Source organism: Fukomys damarensis, unplaced genomic scaffold, assembly GCF_012274545.1.
Source record: "Fukomys damarensis isolate Sample0158 unplaced genomic scaffold, DMR_v1.0_HiC HiC_scaffold_10, whole genome shotgun sequence".
NCBI classification, from domain to species: domain Eukaryota; kingdom Metazoa; phylum Chordata; class Mammalia; order Rodentia; family Bathyergidae; genus Fukomys; species Fukomys damarensis.
Window position 1 is genome coordinate 30188721 of NW_022900922.1, and position 16044 is coordinate 30204764.

At 48.5% G+C, this 16044-nt stretch overlaps 1 protein-coding gene across 1 annotated transcript in view; it reads right to left on the bottom strand.

Moving 5' to 3' along the window:
• Window positions 1-19: 19 nt before the first annotated feature.
• Window positions 20-16044, bottom strand: part of LOC104861419 (N-acetyllactosaminide beta-1,6-N-acetylglucosaminyl-transferase) — a 22847-nt gene continuing 6822 nt past the window's right edge. The window contains exon 3 of the mRNA XM_010622846.2: window positions 20-102. Coding sequence (XP_010621148.1) covers window positions 65-102 — 38 coding nt within the window. The 3' untranslated portion in view covers window positions 20-64. The remainder of the gene's footprint in view (window positions 103-16044) is intronic.

The following is a 16044-nucleotide window of genomic DNA, read 5'->3' on the forward strand; positions in this document are numbered from 1 at the left end:
CTCCTCTTTCCGCATAGCTCCCGTCACTCCAGCCCCGAAGGACGCTCTGGGCGCGGATTCCTCTTCATCCTGAGATCGCAGCCGGCTGCCTCTGTCCCGGGGCTGAAGTGAGAAATCGATCAGCAGTCTCCTTTGTGTAAACCCGGGGCAGGTGGCTAAGCCCAGCCCTCTGCTCCTCCTCTCCTCCCGGTTCGCACCTCCCAGCTGTTCGCTCCAACTCCAACTCCAGGAGCCCGCCGCAGGCTAGGTTTCTCGCCGCTCTTTCTGTTTCTCTTTCTCTCTTCCGTCACCCCTCCCGTGGTCACGGAAGGCAGAGCCCGAGCCGTGAGCGATGGGCTGAGACCGGCTTGTGGCTTCCTGCCGTCCCCGCGGGCTGGGTCCCGCCCCTGTGTGGCTCCCGCAGGGATCAGCGGCCTGGCGGAGGCTGCTCCCAGCCACCCACCAGGGACAGAGCTTGGGCTCCAAAATCCCGTCCCTCCATCCTGTTGCAGAGGGCGGGGTGCATCCCCGGGCCCAGACGTGCAAGGCCCACTCCCGAGTCAGCCACAGGATGCAGGGGTCAAAGGACCCAGTACTGAGCTGCATCCTCTGCCCCAGGCCTCACAGAAAGGACCTGGAATTACAGCTACAAGGGTCTTCACCACCCAGGAAACGCTGGCGATCTCAAAGAAGTGACACCTGGAGATGAGCATATCCGGCATTTAGAATACCATGTGGCCTCTGGAGCACCATGCTCTTTAATTCTTTAATTGTCATTCAACCTCCAATTTTCCTTTGACTTTATCTCTTAATGAAATATGGGTGATTACTTTTTACTTAAAATGGCTTTTTCCCCCCCTGGAGTTTTGAGACAGTCTTGATATATAGGGCAGGCTGGTCCTGAACTCACTACATAGCCCACGCTGACCTTGAACTCACGGCGATCCTCCTGCCTCAGCCTCCTGAGTGCTGGGATTACAGAAATGTGCCACCACGCCTGGCTGTAAAATGACTTTTTTAAAATGCCAGTTGACCCACCCCACAGCCTGATTTCCCTTTCCCCTATTTTTGTGAACACTGACTCAAAGTGGAAACCCAGCACTGCTGCACCCTTCCTTCCTCCCAGTTCATTCTCTTCTTTTTGAACTCTCTGCCTGCTATTAATAGACTCTGTAGTCAACGCACTGGTTCCCTCTTTTCACTGCATGACTAAAACCAGCGCCCTGGTCAGGCCCTGCTCCAGCAGAAGCCCACACCATTTCCTGAGCTCTCCGTGTCTGCATTTCTCCACTTTGCCCATATGTTCTTTTCTTTCTTTTGCACTAACTTTTTCTACCCTGATGTGAGCAGGACAGAAGCTGCCTAAGCTTACGGTTGCTCCGAGGCGGCTGGTGATAACCGAGCCTGCCCAGTGTGTTAACCACCAGGCCTGCATACCCAGAAACTTATCTTCTGCACTCTTTCAAGAAACTTAAAAATATAGTTTTAAGAAAACATTTATATCATAGAGGAATATGTTTTCACCACCGTGGGATCAGCAACGCCACTGTAAGGTCACCCGTGTTTGCACCCATCTCCACGCCACGTAGAGGGGAAGCCTCTCAGTGCTGGTGCTGCTCTTTGCAGAGCTACGTTCCAGCCCTGTAACTGGCTGTGACCGTCATTCCCCACTGTCCCGGTGTCCGGATGGCAGTGAGTCCTGGTGCTGCCTATCGGCCCCCGTTTCTCAAGGCGTGTTGGCCAGGTGGAAGAAAGATCCTGCACCCTCAGCGCCACCTCCCGCTTCCAGCTTCTGCTGTGGTAAGCTCCTCTATGTCTCACTGTAACTGTGATAAATGCTCAATAAACCACTGCATTTGGGTGATCGCTCGACTCCTGGGGTCTTTGTTGGGCAGATGGGCTGACTTCCTTCGGCTTCTCTAAGCCCCCGGGTGGCCTAAGTCAGAGGGCTTTGAGTGTGGCCTCCGTGTCCACTTGTGACATGTACCCACCACAGACTCTCTATGTAGCCCACCCCTGGATTTTCAGGCCAAATAGAAAAAAGAAAAGTAGATCAATCTAATTCAGGCTGGGTTTAAATGTGAGATCCTCCTGCCTCAGCCTCTTAGAATGCTGAGATCAGAAGTATGCATCACCACAACTGGCTAATCAATCTACTACTTAACATCTTTAGTGGAGTCAACCAAAAAGAAGGACCTTATATACCTGATAGAGGAAAATTCAAGCTTCTCTTTTGCCAAATAACACTTTAAAATATTATTATGTCTGCTATTCCTAAACAACAGAGAGTAACGTCAGTGTCTTATGTGGCAAAGCCTCTTGGCTTGGAATATTAAAATATTTTCAGCTTGACAGAGTATTCGGCGTACAGACACATGAGTTAATTAAGGCCACAGAACCTGATTCCTCTTTCTGTTTACAGATGCCCAGGACACAGGCAACAGCCAGAGCACTAAGCACTGGCACAGTCAAATAGGCACTTGCACTGCAGCTCTGCATCAAGCCCACACCTCGAACAGCGCTATTGGCTGGGAAATATAACTGTTTTCCTTTCGGTAATTCTCCCTATTCTTGAATCAACTTCCCCTGCCAAAAAATCTCTACAAAACTTTTTAGGAAACCGCTTATCAAGCTAGGAGTGGTGGCACAAGTCTGTCTGGGCGGCATAGTGAGTTCAAGGCCAGCCTGGGCCCAAAAACAAACAAAAGACTCTTATCAAATTAGACTCTGCGATTACCTCTCCTTCCTGATAGGCCATACAACCTGCCTGTCCGGAAGGGACACAGAGTTGTTTTGTTTTATTTTGTTTTTGTACCTGGGATTGAACTCTGGTCCTTGTGCTTGTGAGGCAGGCGGCGGAACCACTGAGCTAAACCCCCCAGCCCAAGAATTGTTTGTTTGTTGTTGTTGTTTTTAATCACAGTCAAGGACAAAATTGACACTAGTAAGCCCAGCGACCATGCCTGGTCCCTTGTTTTGGAAGCAGTGATTCCAGAGCTACCCAATTAATCAGGCCAGACACAATCCCCATTCCCTGGGGCCACCGTGAAGCCTTTCTCTTTAATATATTCAGAAGTCTGGTGTTCCGTACATGAAAATTTATCCACTTGTGAATATATGTAGAACCCAGCTCCAAAAAAAGAAGACACAGCCTTTTCTGGGCATGGTGGCACATGCCTATAATGCTAGCACTGGGAAGGCTGAGGCAGGAGGATTACCACAAGTTTGAGGCCAGCCTGGGCCTGTGTGAGTTGAAACCCAGCCTGAATGATATTAAATAAGACTCTATTGAGAGATAGACAGAGAGAGAGACTTTATTTGAAACCACAGAGGCCTACAAATCTCAGTGGAGGAAGGGAAGGAGTGTTTACCCCACAGGCTGGTGACACAGCTTTGACAGGGGCCAGCCTAAGTCAGCTTGTGAGGGAGATGGAAGAGACTTGGCCAAGATGAAAGAGATGGCCTGTTGTTGTATTAAAAACAAAACGAAACTTGCACTTTTCTTGGCCACAGAGGACAAGGCAGAGACTGAGGTCAAGGAGCGCTTCTGGCAGCCGGCTGCCAAAGGCTGGCCTCCTGCGCCTTTCCTCCTACCGCCCAGGCACCAAAGCACACCTTGTTACACTTGCATAATTGTTCTGGGACTTGTTTCTCCGCTCCCCATTAACGACCATCCTTAACTGGGGAAAGGGCTTGAGAGGCCTCAGGTCTGCAGAAATGCCAGGCTGGTACAGTCAGAGGGCACCAAGGGAGCTAAGGCACACGGGCGGAAGGGCCAGGCCCGGAGAGAGGCTTTCTCCTCGTGGCTTTTCTGTGGGGTCGGTGGTATCAATGACCATGGGGTTCATTCTTAATTATTGACTATGGGGGAGGGGACAGAGACGGGGGCAGGGGGGGGGGGAGGTCATGGGGTTCATTCTTAATTATTGACTATGGGGGAGGGGACAGAGACGGGGCAAGGGGAGTGGGGGGAGGGAAACGAGATGTAAAGGGAGCGAAGATGCGCTCTGACCCTGTACAGCTCCCCACCAGCAATGTCCTCATCAGGAACTGCGGACAGGCACTAATGAAAGCAAAAATTGAAGTTAAAAGACAAGGACTTTTTGTTTAATACATGCGTGAGTAGAGCACGTGGGCGGGATAACTCACTTTCAACAGCGAACTTGGTAACTCCGTTCCAGGTGGCCCGATAATTTGACATTGGTGCCCTTACTGTATTTCAGTTTTGAACGGCAATGATCGTAACGCCCAGGAGGAGGAGGAAAAGAGCATTTCCAAAGCACACCTTTAGCTAAGACAACAATCCTTCCATGCCTCAGAATTCCCCAGTGAGCTCCACTGGGGAGAATCCCCCTCCTGGGGCCCAGTCATTTCACTCTCTCCACCTTTCCTCTCCTAGCAACAGAAGAAGTTGTTATCCAGATCCAGAAACCAGGCAGGACTTTGAATTCCCACCTCAGCATATTGAATGTGCCTAACCTTAGAGACTCCTGTCCCCGGCACAGCAGACTAAGCCACCTCCCTGAGTTGCACCTGCTTTCGACGCTGCAAAGGCACCAGGGAAACACCTTCTGGATGCTGAATCGTTTATGCAAATACTCGCAAGCGACAATACACAAAGTTTTCCAATAGGCAAACGTCAAAGCACACGCCCGGGTGGCAGTCTCCCTGAAGACATTCAGAAATGAGAACTGGGAAGATGCGCCTCTTAGCAAATGAAAAATAATTTAGTAAGTACCGAACATCGGTCACGGCCAGGTCTCACTTCAGGATGAGACTCATCTCTGAACTTGCGAGGAGGGACTGTTTAACTGTGGGAGGGGAAATGGTTTTGTCGCCACGCCACCGCATTTCTTTCCACAAGTGTTCGGCCAAATTGGGTGTTTATGGAGCTCGGGGAGGAAGAGAGTCCAGATTGGTGGTCTGCAGACTCTAGCTCCACATCTCACCGCCTGGAGGGGACCCCAGGAGCTCAGCAGGCTGAAGGTTCGGCTGAAGCGCCACAGGCTGTTCCAAGACTGCGCTGATATCGTGGATCCCTGGTGCAAAGTTTGAGAAATTCTTTGCATTTCAACCCCCCATGGCCTATTTCCTATGATTAAACAATACTATGTAAGAAAAAGCAATGCTGAGGGATAAACTGTACTGTATAATTTGCAAATCATTAACAAACATGATCTCAAATGATGGACAATCTGATCTCCAGAGCACAGTGTGTTATGGAAAATGAGTAAGGGGTGCGATTGTCCTTGTGGCACTGCAAGGGATGGGCTCAGGCCCCCTCTGAGGACACCTTAGGCCTGGATGCCCAAGCCCCTTTGTAGAAGAGTGAATTTGCATAGAAACTGTGTGCCTCCTCTTGTGGACTTTAAATCCACTCTAGCTGACCTCTCATCTTGACACGGTGTAAGTGCTACATAAACTTGTGCTGCATTATTTAGGAACCAATGACAAGAAAAAGATCTGTATGTGTTTAGTGTCAATGGACGGGTGGGGGTGGGGGTTCTGATCTCAGGTCGGTTGGATCCGTGGGTTCGGAACCAGTCCGTGATGAACCCACCATGCTAGGAAGGGCGTGAGAAGGTGGGTGTGCAAAGAGGCCCTCGTGATGAGCCACCCTTCCCGAGACGCTGCCTCTGATCACCGGGCACGGAGGCTGCACCTGTGCGGGATCTTGCATTCACAAATTATCAGACAAAGAATACCAGACAGAAAAAGCAGCACACACGACTGTGCGAAGCACCTAGTCTCCCATAAGCCCAAATTAGAGGAGGGTGTAGGGGAAAGACTGACACAGAGACAGAGAGAGACAGACAGACAGAAATACCGAGTACAGGTGAGCAGGCGGAGGAGCAGTCACAGCAGCGCTGAGGAACTGACGCTCTCTACCCCAGCCGAGCGAACAGAGCAGGTATTCACCCAGCAGAACGGAGATTTAGTCATCAAAGGACTTCCTGCTTGACATGCACTGCAGCTGGGAAATGCTCCGAAAGCCAGGAGCACGTTACACAGCAGGACACCGTGCCCTCGGGCTGGGCTGGGTGCCCTGTCCCCAGGCCCAGTCTGCTCACTGGGGGACACTTAGGGGTATCGCTGGCCTCTACTTCTGCTAGGAGCGCCCTCGGCCCCTTGGCAGTGCCAGCCCCAAACATCTCTAGATTCTAGTCTTTCTCTCAATACAGTAAATGTGAATGATTGATTAAAATACGACTGCCCACAAGAACACAAAGTGAATCTCACAAACAATACTGTTGCCCAGAAACAGCCAGACAGGAAAAAAGCACACGTGCTATGTGTTTCCATTAATACCAAGGACAAACAGACCCAGGTAAAAGGAACCCATGCTGCTAAACATCTGTGGACAGCTGAGGGTGCTGGCTACACAGGTGGGCTGTTTGTGTGAACACCTTGAGGCCTTTAGAGAAAAGAATGAATTTGCATAGAAGCCATTTGCATCCTCCTATAGACTAAGCCATCAGCCACTCTATATGTACTTGTCTGTGATGCACAGTACTTTTTTTGCACAATCAAGATGTAGGGTCCTCCCAGAAATATTTTCTAGGTGAGTGGGCATCAAGACTCTTGGAACAACTCAGACCTATGGGTACCACTGTGGTCCAATCCTTTGCAGTTCGCCATCTCTGAGACCCTGGCACTTCCTCCTTAGGTGGACTTCTTGTTCAGGACTTCCTTTCACCCTTATCCTCTGACACCCACCTCCCGGCCATGTCCCTTTCCTACCAATGAGCAATGTCTAGCAAAAAATAAGCCACAGTACAATAGGAGGCTGGGTGGGGTGGCCCCCGCCTGTAATCCTCGTACTTGGGAGGCTGAGGCTGGAGGATCAATGCAAGTTCAAGACCAGCCTGGGCTACATAGTGAGTTTGCGGTCATCCTGAACTACATAGCGAGACCCTGTCTCAAAAACAAAACAAACAAATAAACAACAACAATTAAAAAAAAAAAAACCAAGACGACACAAAAACTCCACTCCAATTGTGAACATTACAAAGCTGAAACTCAGGCCAGTGGTCTTTGCCCAGCTGACTTTCCAGCCCTGGCTGGCCTTAGTCACTGTTCCATCCTGTGTTCTTTCTTAGAGCCCTTGGGCTGTCTCTCTACCAGGGCTACATCTGCTTCCTGCAAAAACCCAGAGAACAAGGACAGCTGTGTTTGCTTTCAGTGAGACAGATTTACTCCTTGTCCTGACCGCCTTTTCTCTCACATTCAATCCATATCATGATTACTGAGGGGTCCCCCAAGCCAGAAATACTAGGAAATTTCCTTTCCAAGCCAGGGATAATGGTGTATGCTTACAATCCCAGCACTCATGGAGGCTGAGGCAGGAGGGTCACAGGACCATCCTATACATCTTAGAGACTTAGTGAGGCCCTGTGTCAAACTACAAAGCTCAGTGCAAAGGCTCTGGGTTCAATACTCAGTACCAAAAAAGAAAAAGAAAAAACTCTTCTCTTTTTCTTCTAACTTCTTTGTTGCTCAGCAAACTTTTGTTTTTGTTTTTGAGATAGGATCTCAATATGTAGTCCAGGCTGGCCTCAAACTCAAGGTGGTCCTCCTGTCTCAGCCTCCCAGGTGCCGGGATTACAGGTGTGCACTACCACACCCAGTGTTTCCAGATGTTGATGCTTAAATAGTCTTCTCAATCCCATGGAACCAGAGCTCCTTAAGAAAACAGGTGACTCTGGCACTAGGACAGGTAAAGTGCAAGATTTGATTAGACTTTCTCCTATGCCAGAAAGAATGATGAAGATTCATTTTTTTTAAAATTGCATGATTTAATCAAGTAAAACATCAGTGTTAGTCTTTATGCTCTTTTCTTGGTGGGGGGGCGCCTCTGCTTTGTAGAATTTCTTCCTGAGAAAACTTTTTATTACAGCACCAACCAAACTGTCTAGGACTCTAAGTGTAGAAATCGAGCTGTTCATAGCATTAACATATACTACACCAGGATTCCACCTGAAAATCCATACTCTGTTCCAGGTACAACTCTTCTGTTCCTTTTATGAGTTAATGGAAACTGCCTCTCTGAGATTCTGTTTGTTTTTGGTACCGGGGCTCAAACTCGGGACCTTATGCTTACAAGGCAGGCAGCAGAACCATTGTGCTAAATCCCTGGCCCATGCCTCTCTGAGATTCTAAAATCCAGTTCTTACCATGGAAGGGTGGTGAAGGAAGCACTTTTTAATGATTTGTCCCTGGTGACACACGCAGAAAGAATTATTTGTCTGGTACCTGTAGAAAAGCTTGCCCTCGGATTTGTTGCACTTGGTTTCTTTCCTAACTTTTCTCTTGCCGTCATGGCAGGTCCACTGCCTTAACTTTCCCTTTTGTTGCTTTGAAAGCACAGGAAGCTTTTACCCTGCCCAGTCCCTGGCCATTGCCCAATCCCTGGGATGGAAGATGCTGGCATCCTGCAGAGCAGGGCTGAGTCCTGGAAAGTCACAAGAGCAGCTAGAAACACCCTCGCTCAGCTCAGCATTGAGTGGGCAGTTCTACACGGATGACCGGCATACCCGTCATCAAAACAGTTGGGATTTTATAGGGAGGCTGGAAGGAGGGAAGGCAGAACTGCAGCATTATGGGGATCTGAAGTGGACTTTGTTCCTAACAAGGAGGAAACAGGAAAAGGGGAACATTTGTAAATATCCAGGCTAGAAACAAATGGTAGGAGAGGTCTGTCAGATGCTACCCTAAATGGCAAGCTCAGTAACATGAAAATTCTTATGTATTAAGGTATGTATTTACCTTAGCAGTACAGGGAGTTGAACCCAGGGCCTTTTCACTGAGCTAAATCCCCCAAATTTTTATTTTTTATATTTTATTTTGAGACAAGTTCTCCATAAATTATTAAATTGCTTGAGCTGGGCTTAAATTTATGACCTCCCTGCCTCAGCTTCCAAGAGTGGAATCCATGCACTACTGCTCCCAGATAAGAAGTTAAAAGCAGCACCAATCAATAAGCGCCCCCCCCAAAAAAATCAATGATCCCAGCCTGAACTACACAGTGAGAACTTGTCTCAAAAAACCAAAAAGTAAAAGACTACACCCAGAGCCAGGTGTGGTGGAGCATGCCTGTAATCCAGTGTCATTCCATCACTCAGAAGGCTGAGGCAGGAGGATCCTTGAAAGTTCAAGGCCAGCCTGAACTATATAGTGAGACCCTGTGTCAAAAGAAAAAGAAAAAGACTACAGTCAAAGTGCCAATCTTGTGAAATAAAAGAAACCATAAAGCAACAGCCAGAAAAGCATTAACCAGGATTCTAGGCTGAACCCACTGGCTCGTGGCTCACAAGCGGGGAGGAGGAGGCAGGCTGGAAACAGGAGACATCTGTTTGCAAGGAGAAAGGCGAGTTGTGACCAGTATGGAAGTGCAACAAGGGGCTCTCAGTGTGCACACTGCATTGGAGTTAAACGGTCCACTTTATTTTCTAAAGAACTTTACTTGATTCTTTGGTCAGAGGACCCAGGGTGTGGAAATTCAAACTAACATTTGGCCCATGTAATGTGTCCTTAACTCAGTGCCAAGAAATTTTCACCTATCGCTCTCAGACAGGTCTCCCTAAACTGCCCAGGCTGTCTGTGAATTCACAATTCTCCTGCCTCAGCCTCCTGAGTAGCTGGGATGACAGATGTGTACCCATACCTGGCTTGACAATTTCATCTCTTCAAGAACCTCATCTCCAACACAAATTTGACCATTCTGACATGGCAAATTATGAGCTTGGTCAAGAAAAACAAACCCCGTGCCTTAGTTTCCAGTGCCTACCCAACAGGGATTGCAACAGTATCTAGATTCAAAGCAATAATGTCCCAAATCCACTCAGTCCTCTCTGAGGACAGAAAAGGCCAAGAAGCACATGAAAAGCTGTTCGACACTGGTTTTAATTAAGGACATGCAAACAGAAACCACCCACGCATTAGAGTGATGAAAATAAAAAAGCCAAGAACACACGCTGACGAGGTTCCGTAGAAGTAAAAGACTCATATGTAAAATGCTGCAGCCCTTTGGAAACAACCGGGTAGCTCCTCAAGGAGTCAGAGTGATTATGTGGACCATCCGTTCCACACCGGGTCTAGTAAAGCAAAACAGAAACACATATCCTCGCAGGGTTATTCAGGAACGACCACGGCAGCACCACTGTCACAGCCAGAGCAGAAACAACCCAAACGTCTCTCAAGGAACAAATGCACAAGTGAAAGTGGTCTGACCCACCCACCGATGGGAGGGAATCCATCCCAGCAGAGGCGGAAGTACCAGACCATGCCGTGATACCGGACCACGCCGTGACAGGAGGTGCTTTGGCACAGGTTGCAGGTGAACGGGGTCAGACAGAAAAAGAGGACATACCATACGCTCCAACTTCCGCGGGAGGAAACAGGAAGGGGCTGTCCGTGGGTGTGAACTTTCTTTTGGATGTGATGAAAGCCTTCTCAGTGAGATTGGGGTCATGTTTCCATAACTGTCGATGGGCCGAAACCACTGAGCTATGTCCCCTGACGGGGGTGAATGTTACAGTATGCAGTTATAGCCCTGTATACCTCAAATTCTGTGGGATGTTCTGTGGGCTTAAATTAGGCCTCATCAACCACTATGCTGGGCAGGGTTAAGCATCCTTAGTCCCAGCTGGCACAGTAAAGATGAGTCAGGTGCTGACGGCAAGTCTCATGCCTTCTAGTAAGGCTTTATAGGGTCTGCAACACTGCCTATTTATGGCAAGCTTTGTTTCTTGTTTTGGTATTTACTTATTTATTTTGCCGTGCATGCCAGGCAAGTGCCCTACTGCCGGGCTGCACCCCAGGCCCCAGTCTACTCTCAGTCCTGTCGTTGACCAGGACAGTAAGGAAACTTCTGGGTCTATATGCAAGGAACACCACGCTTACTTTGTACTAGCAAGAATAAAGGGAACTAAATTCAATCTGATACTGCATGGCTTAATGCTTACTGAGAAACAAAGGCCCGCACTGCGGGAGGCTGAGGCAGGAGGATCACACAAATTCAATCCTAGCCTGGGCAACTGAGACAGCTTCTGTCCTCCCCACCCCCACCCACCGGTCTCAGTGCCAAGGCCCTGTGCTCAGCCTCCAGGACCATAAATCCCTCGGTCAACCCTCCCTCCTGCTCCAGGCTCTGCTTCCCTGGGTCTGTGGGTTAGGTGAGAAAAAGACACACTTGGTGCACACCAGAGCAAAAAGCTCTTTGCCTGGAGCTGGGGTGTGGTTGCAACTCAGCTGGGTTTTTTAAGATAATCTGGAGCTGGGGTACAGCTCTGGGGCACAGCTCGAGCCCAGCAGGTATGCAGCCCGGGGATTCTTCACCAGAGCAAGCACGGACACTGACTCGGCCACGGACACACACACACACACATACACACACACACACACACACACACAGACTCGGGCTATGGGGGAAAGCAGTATAAAGGCAAAGAGAGTAGAGAACCAGCAATTGGACAAGGGATGCAAGATGGAGCCAAATAAACCACCCTACATTTTCTGGATTTTTAAAATAAAGCTTCTCAGGGCCTAATTACTGTGGCAAATTCTCTAACGTCTGATTTCACTTCTTTGCACTCGAACTAAACACATCAAGCGGCGAGTGTTGATTCCTAGTGAAACTAATCCCAGAACGTTGCTTCTGGGTAAAAGAAGAGACAGTCGGTCCACAGGGGACCCGATGGAGAGCAACCAGAGCTGAGAGGACACTTGCAGTCGCACCCCCGGTTCTAACAGAGAATGATGCCTGATGCCTTCCAAACCCAGCGTACATGGATTTTTGTTTCCCTGTTGCTGCACACATAAGTTTTAGAATAGCAACACTACGACCCCAGGAATCAACATCTCTTCTGTCCATCTGTCTACCCCCCACAACACCAAGTGGGTTTGCACAGTGGGACAGCTTCAGTCCGTATGCGATTCTCCTGTCTGTCCCACAAAGGAGATAGATCTCTTATCCCCAGGGTCGGGGTGCCATTAAGCACAGGGAAACTGGGATTTCTCCAGGGTAAACACACTCTGGTGGCCCAGCCTGTCTGTCCCCGCCGACTGCTGGCTTCCGAACCCCACTGGCTAGAGCGACCGCCTTGTTTGGCTCTGTGGAGTACACCGATCTGTGTCCACTAACATAAAACATGTTCCGAAGGGTGCCAACTGGCTTCTGTTCAGCTGGACCCAGACCCTTCGCGTCTTCCTGCTGTTTAATCTGCTTTTACCTTCCTCGATGTGAAATGAGGACAATTCAGGAAATTGCCACTCAGAAGGACAGCAGAACACTGAAACAGGAGCGTGTCTGTGGTTATTCCTTCAAGATCCCAGCAGACGGTGAGATTAACAAGCAAAGGACATCTACACCGTCACGTTCCGCAACCCGCTTCTGATGTGATATTCATGGCCATACCACACACACACAGATCAATTCAGCTAATAGGGCAGTTTCTGTCTTGAGAAATTAGAAAAGGTTTAAAAACTGAAGAAAATGTTAAAATCCCCAACAGTCCTTAGTTCTGCTGAATCACTGTAACTTCCAACCCGTCACACCGCAGCCTAAAACACAGAGTCTGAATCTCTAGGTGCCCCAGGCCTGTCTGAGTTTAAACTTCAACGTGACACAGGTATGAATTTTTTTCCCCCAGAACCAGGAAAGAAGAGTATAACTCATTTGGAGAAGGAAAAGCCCAGAAAGTCAGGATACAGTAATGAGTCACAGAATCGCCCAAGAGCAAACTCAGCGAGGAGGATGACACAAAGGGGCAGCAAAGAGATGGCACAGAGGCTGCCCCCTTCCCACACTGCTTCTCGGGAACTATACAAATGCCTCCCACTATTTGCATGGTAATTTACCTATCACCAGCTTCCCAAGAGGCAAGAGGCGGTGCATCCCTAACAGAGCTCAGCGATGTCCTGCCCTGGCAGACATGGGATGGAGACTGCTCAGGCCACGCTGGGAGGAAAATCTCTCCTGCACTTTCTCCTCCGTCTCTCCAAGGTCAATCAGGATCTCACAAAGTCTGCGACCGAGAAGGAAGGGCTGAGTGATCTACCCGTCTCCTACAGTGAAGTCAGGCCAGTGTAGACGCGGCCACCACCAGAAGTCAGCCAGCCTCCATTTCGAGGCCTGGGCCTCTTTCTGTCCTCCTCCCTTGTCCAACCAAGCTTGCTTGCAAGAAAGGTTCTTTTCTCTCATCCTTCACATCTTCACATGAGATTGAAGCAAGCTCCCTTATGCCGGGGATTTAGCTCAGTGGTTCCACCACCTGCCTCTCAAGCGCAAAGTCCTGAGTTCGATCCCTGGTACCAAAAAACCAAAAACAAACAAAAAACTCCCTTGCAGGCCTACTTGATTTGGATGCTTTTGGTTGTTGTTGCTCTGAGGACTGAACCGGCTCTTCCCATGTGCTAGGCGATTACTCTACCCCAGCCTGCGGCACCTGCGTCTCATTGGAAATACTCTTTTGTCACAATCAAAGCAGAAATCACCGGTTGGTGATGAAGTCCTGACATCCTAGGAACACAGAGCAACGAAACAGAGCCACTGAACGTCCAGGGCAAGGCAGACCCACCCGGCTCAGATTCACAGCAGCCATGTGGGAAGGAAGTAGGAGGCGGATGGATGGAACCGGCCATCTGTGTGGGGGCCGAGTTCTAGTTCTTTTTGGAACCACAACCTTACTGCCCTGGCTACAGTTGACTGCACTGTGTTGGGGCCCACATGAGGGCTGCTGTCTGCAGAGCTTAGCATCAGCCAGGAACAGGGTGTGCCGTAAACACAAGACAGTCACTGCACCCTATGACCCAGCCAAGATCCTGGGGAACGTCAGACCCACAGGTGTCCCGGAATCATTGGTCACCAAAGGCTAGAAAGTAAGAACCGCAAGGTAGGTGGACCCCAGGGCAAGCAGAGCCCGGGCACAGACAAGGAGTGCAGAGAAGGAAAAAAACCAGACAAAGCCAAATAAGCAGAGGTGGAGATACAGAAACAAAAGTGCTGCCGACTTCTCAGGCCACTGTACCCATGCAGGGCAGACCGGCACCAGGCCCAGGGCCTTGTCCTTCAGGGCAGCTGCTGTGGACACGTGGTACGAGGTAAAGCAAATGCACTATTCAAGTTAATTTCACCTGTTTCATTTACAGCACCTTTTAGAAGCCCTAAAATTAGATTAGATCTATGAGAGGACCAAGAGATGGAGAGAGGGATCAGGGACATTTTAAAAAGAATTAAGGGGTGGGCCGGGGATTTAGCTCAGTGGCTCTGCCACCTGCCTCGCAAGTGCAAGGTCCTGAATTCGATCCCCAGTACCAAAAAACAAACAAAAAAAAGAATTAAGGGGTGAACCAGGTGTGGTGGTGCACACCTGTGATCCTGGCCCTCAGGAGGCTGAGGCAGGAGGATTGCCACAAGCTCACCATCAGCCTGGGCTACACAGTGAGATCCTGACTTAAAAACCCAAAAAGAATGAAGATGTGTTATGTACATGTACCAACTCCTCCCAATGAATGTAATCGTTATGCACTACAAACATGTACTAATAGAAATTTTTCATATACACCAAGCAGAAAACCAAAAAATAAAAATATTGTAAAATTAGATAGGTGGCTCATATTGTACTTCCTTTAGCCAGTGTTTCTGCCATTTCCTCTGTGAAATTTTACTTTTCTGGCCCTAACACTTCTCTGAGAACCATAATAATAAGCCTACGCTCACTGGAATTAACTAGAAACATCTAAAAGTCACGCCTGCCACACACATTAACTAGAAAAGCCCTTTCCCACAAGACTTCCGCAGAGGAGGATTAATAGTTAAACAAGGCAGCCACTGATCCCAGCACCCCACCCCCCACCCCCCAGAAACCACTTCAGGTGCTAACTTTTGTAGTGGTCTAAAGTGCATGAATTAGTGAGTGTTTTCTATTTGCTGAAGGTATTGATAACCAGTGGTGTAAAAATTCAGTTCCAGTACAGACATCATGTTAAAAAGTCAGGGTGCTACCCTCAACTTCTGTTCAAGAAATTGACTACAAAGGCAGCATTCTGGGAGGCTGAGGCAGGAGCGTGGCAAATTTAAGTTCAGCAGGGTCAACTTACAAATTTAGCAAGATCTTGTCTGAAAATTTAAAAATGGCTGTGAATGTAGCTCTGTGTGAAGGCTGTGGCTACAATCCTTAGTACTGCATGAATGGATGAATGAACAAGCCTGGGCCCGGGGTGGAAGAGTCCAAGACCATCTTTGTTTTTTTTTTGGTAGAACCCGGACTCAAACTCAGGACCATGTGCTTGTCAGGCAGGCGAGGCATCACTGAGATAAATCTCTGGCCCCCAAGGTCCTCTTAGCTGCAGTTGCCCCATCTCTGCTTCCTCAGTGGTGCTCCTGGCCAAGGAAGCTGCCCACCCTCTTCCCAGTCCTCAGGTTCTGCTGTGTCCCATCCACTACCCACGGCTTTTATTCAAGAGTTAGGTAGAGTCAGTCCCACCGCAAGGCTGAATACTATTCCATTTCGTACAAATGTAAAATACAACCAACCAAAACCTATACAACAGCTCTGCTCAACGAGTGGGAGTCACAGCCCATCTTTTTTGTCGTTGTTGTTGCTATCTCATCTCGTAGGAGAAACCCAAAGTATAAGTTATTTATTGGTACATTTAGATATGCACAATAACCTTCATCATGGTGAATTTGTACCGGTACACGATCTATCTTGCTTTTTCCCCCATCCTTTTTGTACAAAAGTTATTTCCATTTTTTTCTTCTAATTTTCTCTTTCTTTCCTAGTCCCTTCTTTCCTTCCCCTCCTGCCTCCCTTGTTCATTTGGACATTTGAACATTTTCTTCCCCTTTCCCAATGTCTGCGGTACGTTTTAGTCCCTATCTCCCACTTTGGTTTCTCACACCAGAGAAACAATGCAGCATTTAAATATGTGTGTTTGGTTTATTTCACTTAAGAGTATGGTCTTAAGGTGCATCCATTTAGCTAAGACTCTTCAAGTATTTTCAGACTGAATATTCTTTTTGTTTGTTTTAACCCCCCCCCCGCCACTTTTTTTTTTTTTTTT